Source organism: Corylus avellana, chromosome 4, assembly GCF_965113065.1.
Source record: "Corylus avellana chromosome 4, dhCorAvel1.hap1.2, whole genome shotgun sequence".
NCBI classification, from domain to species: domain Eukaryota; kingdom Viridiplantae; phylum Streptophyta; class Magnoliopsida; order Fagales; family Betulaceae; genus Corylus; species Corylus avellana.
The window spans coordinates 3,598,697-3,610,261 of record NC_142493.1 but is presented as its reverse complement, the minus strand read 5'-3'; the positions used below and the strand labels follow the sequence as shown (position 1 = coordinate 3,610,261).

Below are 11,565 nucleotides of genomic sequence, written 5' to 3'. Positions count from 1 at the left end.
CATTTTTGCTACTCTCCAAATTGACTGTCTGAAAATTTTAACTTAGCATAATAATATATATATATTAATATATAAATATAATAATATATAAACATTATTAAATAAAATGAAAATCCGGTTCCCGGTTTCCCGGTTCCGGTTTCCCAGTCATTTTTGACACCCCTAAAGAAAAGCACTGATGAGCGTTTTTTCTTTTTGGTCTGAAAAGTTCTTCAACTTTCTTCTTTCCCGCGTAGAAACAAAGCCTTAATCCAAATCGCTGTTCATCGGAATCGTTGGTACTCATTGTCTGAAAAAGATCACAAATTTACAATCACTGGGTTGTGGGTTTTTCGATGGCCATTTCTTCGGAGGATACGGCATCAAGGTTGGTTGATCAAAACCTTTTCTTCTTTGTTTCCCTTTATTTGATCTATTGTTTCATTAGGGTTTTTCTGGGTTTTTCCGTAAAAGGATTTTTGATTGTGTGGGTGTGGGTGAAAATTTTGGGTTTTGTGATTGATTAATAAAATAAAAATAAATACACTCTTCCTCTCCGCCCCCACTCCTCCATAAGACCCGCCGTTTTGGCCCTCGGAGGCTACATGCATGCTCTGCGTCCGACCCATCCTGAGTCCACTCGGCCACTCGAACCCTGTCAGACGCCTTGTCTGGACTCTCGACGAGGTGCAACTCTCACTCTCTTTGTTCTACGTCGACTCCTACGAGTGGACTTGGTGGTGCGTCCGCATCGTCCCTCATGTTCCTTTGCAAACCTGTGTTTGATTTGTTTACTTTTTAGCACTTTGACTAATTATTACTCTAATATGAATAAAAAAAAGGAAATTAATTAATTAATTAGTTAATTAATATTATTAGTTAGATTTAGTATTTCTAGGGTTTTCTCTGAAATTAATGTGAAGAAGGTTCATTGATGGTAGATCTAGAATTCCCTATCCTCTAGCCCAAACTCAGTAAAGTTCTCTCTCCGCCCCCCTCCCCCACCCTTGCACTACTGCTTGACGTCAGATCTTCGCCATTGTTGCATTTTTTTGGCTTTTCCTTTTTTGCATTCATTCTTAAAGTTTCGTACATCTTTTATTGCAATTGATTGTTGCATTTTTGCTTTGCATTAGTATTGATGTCTCTGCCATTTAGTTCTTGCAGGAAGAGGAAAAGTCTCGAAGTAGACAAGATGCTACTCTATCAGTTGCTGAGACCCTTGCCAAGTGGGAAGAGCGTAATGCCCAGCTGGAGTCCTACAATAATGAGATTAAATCTGTTCGTAAAACTCCAAGTATTGGGTTGAAGAAGGGATGCATGAAAGGGAAGGGAGTATCCGAAAACTCATCATGTAAATACAGAGGTGTTCGACAGAGGACATGGGGTAAATGGGTTACTGAGATTCGTGCGCCAAAAGGAAAAAAGATGTGGCTTGACAGTTTTGAAAATTCTGTTGATGCTGCATTGTCTTACGACAAAGCTATAAGCTCGCCTCAACTTTCTAAATGATTGTTCAGCGACAACAACCTCATCAAGCATCTGTTTAACAACTCTGGAAAACTCTGGTTTTACAAATTACTCCGAAAATATAAGCATGAAGCTTGTTACTCCCAATTTAAGAAACGAGGATGGGGAAGATGAATGGAGCAGTAATACTCTACATGCTGCAGTTACTGAAGCCTGCTGCCACACCAAGTAGTACACAGCAGGCAGAAGAAGCAAATGATGAGTGGTCTTCGGAGGAAATTGACGCTCTCTTGGAAACAAATCCAATCCATGATATTGAATCAATGTTGGGTCATGATGTTGGACAGTTTTGGTTCTCTGCCATTGAGAGTATGAATGATACGACAGCAGACACCTTCTTGAGTTCTTAGGCTTCAAATTGCTGACTGAACTAATTCTTTGAGGGTTTTAGATTGGGGAATTGGCTTCATTTTTTGTATAACAATTATACCACATTAGGGTACATCATTTTCAATTGTATATATATGATTAACAAATTTTTCGTTATGCATTTATTGTTGGCTTACTGCTTTGATTTACTACATATTTCTACCTTGTTTCTTATTTAATTAGTTGTTTAACATTGTTTGTTGTCATCTACTTCTAGGACCTTCCTTGGCCGTAGAATCTATCAAATATTGAGTAATAAACTTAAATTCTTATAAAATATCTTCATAAGTCTTTTTTTGTATTTTATTAAATCTTTTAGTTTCTCATTCATCTGAGAGTTACATGAGATTTATCATGTAATGCATATATTGAAGTTACATAGGTTTTACTATGTATGTGGCAATTATAGTTATATATGTAATATAAATGAGTGAATTGAATTGACAAAAAAACCAGTAAAGAAAAACAGGATCGCTTGCAAGTAGAGCCTAGTCCTAAATGACGTTTGAAATTTCAATCGTTAAAAATCAGTAATATTGTATTAAACAAAAATATATTATTTAACTTTTTTTTCCGTGGGATTTCAGACATAGATGTTATCCATATGTCATTTGTTATGTAGTAATTTTTTTTTGCAAAGAGTAGGTGTAAAATTAGTGTTTTTCTTTGTAGTTTTTTGGGGTTAAATTTATCTTTTAGGAAAATAACTTTTATAGAAAGAAAATCACAGAAGCTTTGAAAAAAAAAGGAAATACAAAAAAGACCACACCTAGAAAATCCCTGAGAAAACATATATATATCGAGGAAGACTTACGTACATAAAAATGTGAATTACTTAATAGTTAATACTTAACTAAAGTTACGAGATTAAGGCTAAAAGTTGACTAAAACATACTACGACATAACCCCATTTTACCTGTGAAAATTGATTTCTAAGGCATTTTTTACAATCTTCAATTTTTAATTTATTGGTAGACTTTTACAGTGTTCAATTCGTAAAAGGAATATCTATCTATTGCATCTCTCTCATGCACTCCATTTTTTACTATAGCATACACAACTATATACAAGGGTAGAACAAATAGATTAACGCTAAAAATTCTGACAGCTCTTAACAAAGAACATATCTATTGGAATGTGTCCCTTATCTTTTGGAGATATCTTCTGCTTTTTACCTTTGCTTTGGCTCCCAATGTTTTCCTTCTGGGAAAACCTGATGAGGTTTCAAATTTGTCAATTTTCAGATCAAATGCTTATTTCTGCTAAAAGTATAGATTAAAAATAAAAAATAATAATAATAATAATAAAAAAAAAATAATAATCTCAATTGAGTAAAATAATCTTCCATCAACCATCTCCTTTAACCTCCCTTCCGCTGATCTCCAAAATTTGTACATTTGTGAATTGAGCAAGTAACCACAGATGGAAAAGGTCAAGTATTATGAAGAACGCATTCACTAAATCTAGCTACTTGTCACGCCATGCAGCAAGTGTATTTAATGAATCAAGTCTTGGGAAATATTACGAAAGAACGAATTTGTGAGTTTAATATTTGGGATAAGTTAAGTTGTCTACGTAACACTCAAACCCAACCTCTTTTTAAATTAGTTTTAAGTACCAAATTACCAGAACTACAATGTAATAATCACAATACCTGTGTCTCGGCATTAGAGTTCTAGTCTCACTGCGAGATTCCTCCTTCTGAAGTCTCTCAGCAAGATGAAAATCAGAGTGTTCTTGCCTCTCCTCAACAAATCCTAGAGGTAATTCAAACCCGCATAGTGAACACTTGTAATCATTTACCCACAAAAGTAGCTCTCCCTGATTGGATGAAGAAACTGCCTCGTCATCCAGCAAGTTGGCCCTCTTGTTCACTTCATCTAGGCTGTTACATCTAAACTCCACATAAGATGAATCTGCTTCCAACAACCCAGTCACTGCATTTTGATGAGATTTTGGGTGTGGTGAATTCACCTACACAAAAGGCAAAATCCAAAGAAGAAAAACAAACTCTTAAGTAAATCAACAAGTTAGGAATAAACTAGAAAGCATTGCAATATGAACATCTACATTTTTTTTTTTTTTTGGACAAATTATAAACATCTACATGATCTACTTAAAAACTAAGAAATGCCCACTAATTTACATTTTTCAAATTTAAAATACAGCCCTGAGGGGTTCTAGCAAATCTCTCTCTGCAGGAAAGAGGTTTGACGTTCTAGGGCTGTTCTAAAAGCGTAGGTATTCGCTTTGGACAGCTACACATCAGAAGATTTTAACTATTTCATAATCTTATTAAAATTAATCAACTGTGAGTTTCTACCAACATAAACAGGTCAGAGAATCAGCAAACTATTTTTTTGCTAGAAAGAATGGTTCTTTTTGTTCTCAGTAGTTGGGTGTGTTTGGTTCTTCCAGAACTGATAACTCAGGATCTTTCCACACTGAGTGGTAGATTTCGCAACAAGGTGAATGGCTCCAATATGTTTGTTCTGGGGCTCATGGATGGAGCAGAATCAAAGAACATTTAAAGGAAAAGAACTTTATGAAGCGAGCTTAAGGGACTACTCTTTGTGAAATCTGTCCATGGACTTTGGCTTTCATCCATAACAATAAATATCTTTCAAAACTTGTTGCCAATTTTTTTTTTTTTTTTCTCTCTTTTTGCTTGGTAAACCCAATGTGTACCCTGCAGGATTAGAATTTGCAACCTGTCGCCCACCATCCCACATTTTAGGTAGGTGGAACTGTGCAAGTGCCATTTGGCTAAAGCCCATTGCCAATTTGTTGACACCTCCAATTCTTAATTGTCCTTCCTTTTCATTAGATGGTTTCTCTTGTATATTTTTGTGTACTTGGGTTTCATCCACTCAGCATTTTCAAAGAGTTCTACTACAATTAAAAAAAAAAAGATTCTAGTCTTGGTCAAGATTAGAACCAGTCTTTAAAATTCTCACATACCTTGTTGCTAATAGTGTGCTTGTCTTCCAAATCTGGCAAGTGGCTGCCGTCCAATAAATCTCTATCTTCATAACTACATATCTCATGGCTATCAACAATTGAGCCCAGGGAACTATTATCACTGGTACTTTTCCTATTTGCAACTCCCGATATAAGAAAATCGGTGAGAGTTTTTTGTCTAGTTTCAGATGGAGCACCAACCATGTCTGTATTAAATTGAGACAACCGCAGGCCTGAAATAAGCAATACAACTGCATTGTCATACTCTAAGCCCTACAAGGTGCAAGATTCAATTTTATCATGGTCCCCTCTCCGCCCTATCCCCCCCCTCCATGGTAAAATGAATAGATACTGTACTTTTCTTTCGTAAAGAAGAATATTAATAGCAAATTCTATGGTACCTATCAGTCTCAAAGAGACAGGAAGTTCAGCCTTTAGCAGCTTTGAAGCATATTTCAAAATATCCTCACTTGAGCAAATATACTTTTGCAAAGTTACAGCTCTGGTTCTAACCTGTTGTGGCACATAGTAAACACGGATTACTCATTAGTGATTACTAAATGAGGGGCAGGAATAAATTAGAAGAAGAACAAACAAGGCAAAGAAGTAATAAAATTGTCAGAGAGAAAATAGACTACAAGTCAAGCATAAACCACCCTTCTCCACTTCAAAAGAAAAAGTAAATAAATAAAAGGTTGCAAAGGAGCAGGGAAATTAAGCAGAATTGCTAAAAGAACTACACCAGAAAAAGGTTGCACATCAAATCTTGCAAGTAGGTATTGACTGACTTCATAAAAAGAATCGTAATGGAGGATCAAAAAATACCTCAAAAGATGCTGTTTTTAGTTTAAGAGTCAATGTTCGCCCCAAAAGACCTTCTTTCTGCATGTCAGAAGAAAGCATCTCCGCAAGATCAGCTGCAAACACAACCTTAAACCTTAACAAGGCTAACTTTTGCGCGGGGGTGGGGGGGGGGGGGAATCCAATTATTTGCAAACACAATTTAGTCAGAATGGCTTACATATTACCTATACAATGCCCATAATTGATAACAGATCTATAATTTTAAGAAATTTAGCACGTTTAAACACAACTTTAGATGCCAGTCAGCATAATTTCATGAGGCTGTGACTAAAGGTTTAAGCAAAACCCCAGAAGTTGGAACAAAGAATGCAACTTGGCTGAGTCGAATCAAACCAGCCTTATTCTTAAAAATCTTGAGTCTTGGTTTAAAAATTTTAGATGTGTTTTTTTCTGCTAAAAAATTGGCTGGGCAGAGTTCTAGAGTGAGACATCTCAAACCAAACTAAGCCCAATGACTGCATGCTTTATTACAAACAAATATTCAACAATATAATAATGAAGCACAAGACCACTTACATAATTTCTGATGAAGAAATGCCTCATCATCTGTCGCGGAAAATGTTCTCTCATTACTGATACTCTTCCGTAACATGACTTGAGGGGTTTCAGTTTTCCCAAGCCCCAATGCCACAGAGAGAAAAAAATCTGCAATGAATAGACAATGTGGTCATTGTGGTGATATACTAAATTAAAAAAAATTTAAAAAATAAAAAAACAACAACAACAACAATAGATCACAATCAAAAGGGTACGAGATAAGACAGGGGAAGAACATGTAAAGGATTAAGTAAAAAAGAAAATTATAAATCGAACAACCACTGCGCTTAATTGTTTTGAAAAGTACGCTACATAACGAATTTCAAAATAAACAGAGTGAACATCCAATGGTCATTGGTTTTTAAATAAGAACGGCCTTTGTTTCCAATCCCCTTCACCCCGGTAAAAGAAGGCGAAGGAGTTTAAACTCCAGCAAAGGGGGAAAAGGTACAAAAAGGAAGCAGATCTTTAACTGAGGCAAGGTGCTCTAATCATATAAAATACAGGGTATGCTAAGATGTGAGAGTATAATTTCTATGTTCTTTCGACAATATAACAGGTACATAAAAACATGTTTATGGTGAATCAAAGAAAACAGTAGAAAGAACCGACCAGTGTTCTAACCTGCTGTAGAACGAGAAAATAATGCACAGAGGAAATCACCCTTTTGCAGCATATCCTCACATGTATTGATTCCAAAAACATCCCTTAAAATATGTTCAGTGACCTTACCAATGCCCCCAATCTGTTAAAAAAGTTTGCCCAAGTGTGTGATAAGAAATGTAAATTAAATTGAGACTCCATAACTACATATAACAAAAAAAAAAAAAAAAAAAACTCTCATTCTGCAAGCTCTAACTTTATCAAATAAATAAATCATGTCCTTCCGCTGAAGTAGATCAATAATTCACAAATATACCTTTCGTATGGGAAGTGAGGATATAAATGTCATGACAGCCAACCGGTCATTTGGTAAAATGAATTGTCCATTTGGCTTATTTATATCTGAACAAACCTGAAAAAACAAATATATGGAGGAAGATTTATATAAAGACGTAACATACATAAGCAATCTTAATCACTTTTGACTTAACTGTGTTAACACTATGCAAAACTAAAGTTAAGAGATACAGCTAAAAGGTGACACAAACGCAGATATGTGTGTACCCTCTTTACCTGCAAAAAATTATCTAAAAACATTCAAAAACAAAATAATGGAACATAAGAGAGGGATAAGGCAATTAAGATGTATGTGAACTATCAGTTATTGCAGATGTTAAGCTTGTCCTTGATTTGATTTCCCCTATTTTATGGTTTTACTAACTAGCATACCACCACACTGTGGGCACATAATGTGATTCTGTATTATTCTTAAGAACTCATAACATGGCAGCAATATTCTGCCACCTCCAGAAAGCACATCTCAAACTATATGCCCCAAAACCTCATCTTACGATTGAATTTACGGCTGTTCCTGAAATTTTTCATATATTCTCATTTTTATCTTTCTTCCCCAATCAGCTTCTCATCACAGCTTTTCTTAACCTCCAAACAATTTGATTCTTGACTTCAAAGCAGTCTACTCTATACTTCATAGGCAGGCCTAGTTTTGTGCTATAAGCAATGCATGTAGTTTGACTTGAATACAATGGGAAGCATGCTATAAAAACCATTTTTCCAGCCACCAAAAGTTGAATTCTTCCCTCAAGATGCAAAGAAAAGCCTTCCATCTTTTACACCAAACCTAAAATAAAATGTTTTATGGTAGATATACCTAATATCTATTCGTGGCAATGAACTTCCCCATGAAATAAAATGACTTGCCTTATTGCACAAAATGTGAAGTTCTCTAATAAATTATGCAAACTTCTATTTATTTGCTATATGCCTCAATTTTTTATTTTTTTATTTTTTTTTTTGTGTTGAAAAGGCATATGGTGGATTCCATGCAGGATACACACACACAGAGAATATCAAGAAAATAGCCAGCAGAACCTTAGCAAGTAAGCGGTTTGGTCCCACTCCAGCACTACACGTAAGACCAGTCTCTTCATAAACAGAGGTTCTGAGTTCTTCAGCAATCTTCGCAAAGGCAGAGTAAAAAAACAAGAGGTTTAACATTAAAAGCTTGTCACTATTAATGAACGCAATGAAGCTATGTAAAAAATACAAAATCTAGCATGCACAGGCAATAAATTAATTATATGCGCTAACTTACTTCTCCACTGGAAATGCCCCTTTGTTTGCAGACATTAGTTATGTCAAGGTATGCTTCATCCAAACTAGCAGCCATGAAGTTGGGATCGTACTTCTGAAAAACTAACAAGTAACAACAAGAAATACAAGCAAAGTAATGATCAGCAATTAACAAACGAGCTGCATCACAAATCTTTCTTGAATTTAGAACATCATACCTTTCCTAGTCAAATCACTGTAATAAGTATACTTCTTAAAATCTACGGGAACAAAAATTAACTCCGGACATAATTTACGTGCAATGAAACCAGGCATTGCAGCACGAACCCCAAATCTCCGTGCCTGCAGGGTGATCAGATCAGGTTTAACGAAAAACTTGCTGAAGCAAAGCGAAGATAAAGGCAATCAAAATTTTAAAAGGGGATTAGCAAGTCAATCCAGAGACCGAAAACATCAAAACTAACAAAGAAGTATACATGAAATAGCCATAATTTCATTAATGACCTCCTTTAAAGAAATCAGTAAGCATCCCAAACCTCATAATTGGCGGTGGAGATCATAGACATGCCGCCAACGGCCATTGGCTTGCCCTTTAACATTGGGTTACTTAATGTCTCAACAGCAGCATAAAAAGCATCCATATCTACGTGCAGCCAAATCCTCGTCAAGTCACGTGTAGCTTCTAGCTCTAAAATTCTTCTATCAGCCACCTGCAAATAGAATAAACCAGAAACTGAATGCCCACATAGCCAACATTGTGTTTGTGTGTGTTGGAGGGGGGGGGGGGGGGGGGGGCGCGTGGGAATGTGGATGCAATGAATTATGCACACTAATCGAAGCCGCCTGCAAATAGAATAAACCAGAAACTGAATGCCCACATAGCCAACAGGGGGGGTGGGGGGGTGTGGAATGCGGATGCAATGAATTATGCACACTAATCTGTACTCAGAGCACATATAGGGACAGTTCCCATTTGTAATAAAGTCGGCACTCATGGCAATTGTAATTTACATCCAAAAAGATTTATCCATAAATAGGTTTCATACATCATTAATAAAAATATGGCAAAACCTAAGATCATATCTTACTACATCACAAACAAAATATGTGAAAATACCGTTCGATTGTTAGATATATCGGCTGCCGTGAGCATCGCGCATTGAGCACGCATGCTCTCGACTTTCCGCCTCGTAAAGGCCTCCTTGCGTTCCTCATTCTCGAAATACTTAGATCCTTTGCTCATCTCATACACTATTCTTTGCACTCTCTCTTTGTCCACCCCATCCATACCTAAAATCCTCACAAAATAACACATCACATATTTAAAAGAAAAAAAAAAAAAAAAAAAAAAAAAGTACACAAAAACCAATAATTCCAAGATATAATTGAATTCGTTTCATAAGAAAATCAAACCAACGGCAACGATGAAAAATGGTTAGTCAATTTAAGAGACATACAATAGAAGGATAAAAGTAGCAAAAAATTCAAAAAAGAAAGGGAAATTGGAAGGACGGAAACGTGCCTGCTTTAGCGTTGGTGAAGACAGTGTGGTACGACTGCCATGGCCGAGGCGTGTCGCCTGATGTGCTTTCGCTCTTCTCCATCGCGCTCTCTTTTTTTCTCTCCCTCGCTTCAAATGCTTGTTCAAGAAGATTGAAGAGGGAGAGTGTGAGGCGGAGAGCGCCAAATATTGGGACGAAAGGAGAGGGTTGACACGTGCTTTCCAAAAATAAAAAAAAAATGGTAAAATCCAAATACCCCTCAAACTATCACCTAAATGATAATGTCCCTCTAAATTTTTATTTGCGACAATGTACCCCCAAACTACCAAAATATTGTTAATATTCCCCCAAAGCTAGCAAAAAGAACAAAGTGCCCCTATATATTTATCAATATGACAAAAATACCCCTAAAATTAAAAAAAAAAAAATTAAAAAATTAAAACGAAAATTTTAATTTTTTTTAAAAAAATTATTTTAATTTTTAAACCGAAATTTTTATTTTAAAAAAATCAATTTTTATTTTTTTTAGATTTTTTTAAAATATGTTTAAAAAAACGAAAATTTTATTTTTTTTAAATGAAAATATTTTAATTTTTTTTTAAACGGAAATTTTTATTTAAAAATTATAAAAGAAAACATTTAAAAAAAAAAAAAAACAAACGAAAAATTTTCAATTTTTATATAAAAAAAAAAATCGAAATTTTTAAATTTTTTTTTCTAATAAAAAGATTTTTTTTTTTAATTTTAGGTTTTTCCAGAAATTTTAGTATTTTTTTTTTAAAATTTTACTAAGGGTAGTTTCGTCAATGAGGGGGACATTGACAATGTTTTGGTAGTTTGGGGGGATACATTGTCACAATTTAAAGTTTGGGAGGGACATTGTCAATTGGGTGGTAGTTTGAGATGAGTATGTGGACTTTCCCCCCAAATATATATATATATAAAATTACTAATCAAATTTTTATGGTCAAATTTTATTTTATTTTTTTATTTCAAAATATATATATTGTTTTTTTTTTTTTTTTTTGGGAGGGGCATATGTGATATGTTGAAATATTGTTAATATATTATTCTCAATCAATATTACTTGGGTGGAAATTTTTTGGAAGCACAATTGAAACATAGGCCATCTTATGCTTCAACAAGTATTTGGAATGTAAAGGGTCTTCTAAGGAAGGGCTGGTGTGACCACCTCCTTCAAAGTCAAACATAGGCCAACTCCTTCAAATTTTTTTACTAAATAGAACAATCATGAAGTTATGGTAATATGATTGATGATTTGAAGACTTTACTAAATAGTTTCCATTTATGGCATGTGCAACACGTAAAACGAGAAGGTTATATGGCAACTCATTGCTTGACAAAAAGCGACTCTCCAACAATTATCATAGCAAATATGGATGTAACAATATCCCGATGTTATTCATGATATTGTAATCTCAGGAAACAGATCTTTTCCAATTTATTTGAGACTAGAGAGTATTCAATCAAAGGCTAAGATTTCTTTTTAAAAATCTTAAGGCCCCAAATGGGGCACATGTTTCACTGCTAAAATAATAATAAAATATTATTTATAGTTTTTAATTTTTTTTTTATTAAAAAAAAAGATGGCTGAACACCCCATTTT

The 11,565-nt window shown here is 34.8% G+C and overlaps 1 protein-coding gene and 1 pseudogene across 1 annotated transcript; one reads left to right on the top strand and one right to left on the bottom strand.

The window, feature by feature from the left end:
- The first annotated feature begins 335 nt into the window (after nucleotides 1-335).
- On the top strand, nucleotides 336-1,859 carry LOC132177266 (dehydration-responsive element-binding protein 2C-like; annotated as a pseudogene).
- Nucleotides 1,860-2,788: 929 nt separating this feature from the next.
- On the bottom strand, nucleotides 2,789-10,093 carry LOC132176902 (DNA/RNA polymerases superfamily protein). Its single transcript, XM_088515930.1, has 14 exons — nucleotides 9,959-10,093; nucleotides 9,554-9,726; nucleotides 8,973-9,146; nucleotides 8,655-8,778; nucleotides 8,459-8,559; nucleotides 8,236-8,322; nucleotides 7,160-7,255; nucleotides 6,865-6,985; nucleotides 6,220-6,348; nucleotides 5,665-5,756; nucleotides 5,241-5,352; nucleotides 4,840-5,072; nucleotides 3,533-3,852; nucleotides 2,789-3,091 (listed from the first exon to the last, which is right to left on the bottom strand). Exons 1-14 carry the CDS (start codon nucleotides 10,038-10,040, stop codon nucleotides 2,971-2,973), a joined length of 1,965 nt encoding a protein of 654 aa, XP_088372056.1. The 5' UTR covers nucleotides 10,041-10,093; the 3' UTR covers nucleotides 2,789-2,970.
- Between the last annotated feature and the right edge of the window lie 1,472 nt (nucleotides 10,094-11,565).

Excerpts from the sequence above, each read along its gene's own strand:
- LOC132176902 (XM_088515930.1), bottom strand. The coding sequence starts at position 10,040 with ATGGAGAAGAGCGAAAGCACATCAGGCGACACGCCTCGGCCATGGCAG. Across the intron at positions 8,779-8,972 it reads TCTCCACCGCCAATTATGAG|GCACGGAGATTTGGGGTTCG; the intron begins GTTTGGGATGCT and ends ATCACCCTGCAG. Across the intron at positions 8,560-8,654 it reads CAGTGATTTGACTAGGAAAG|TTTTTCAGAAGTACGATCCC; the intron begins GTATGATGTTCT and ends GTTACTTGTTAG.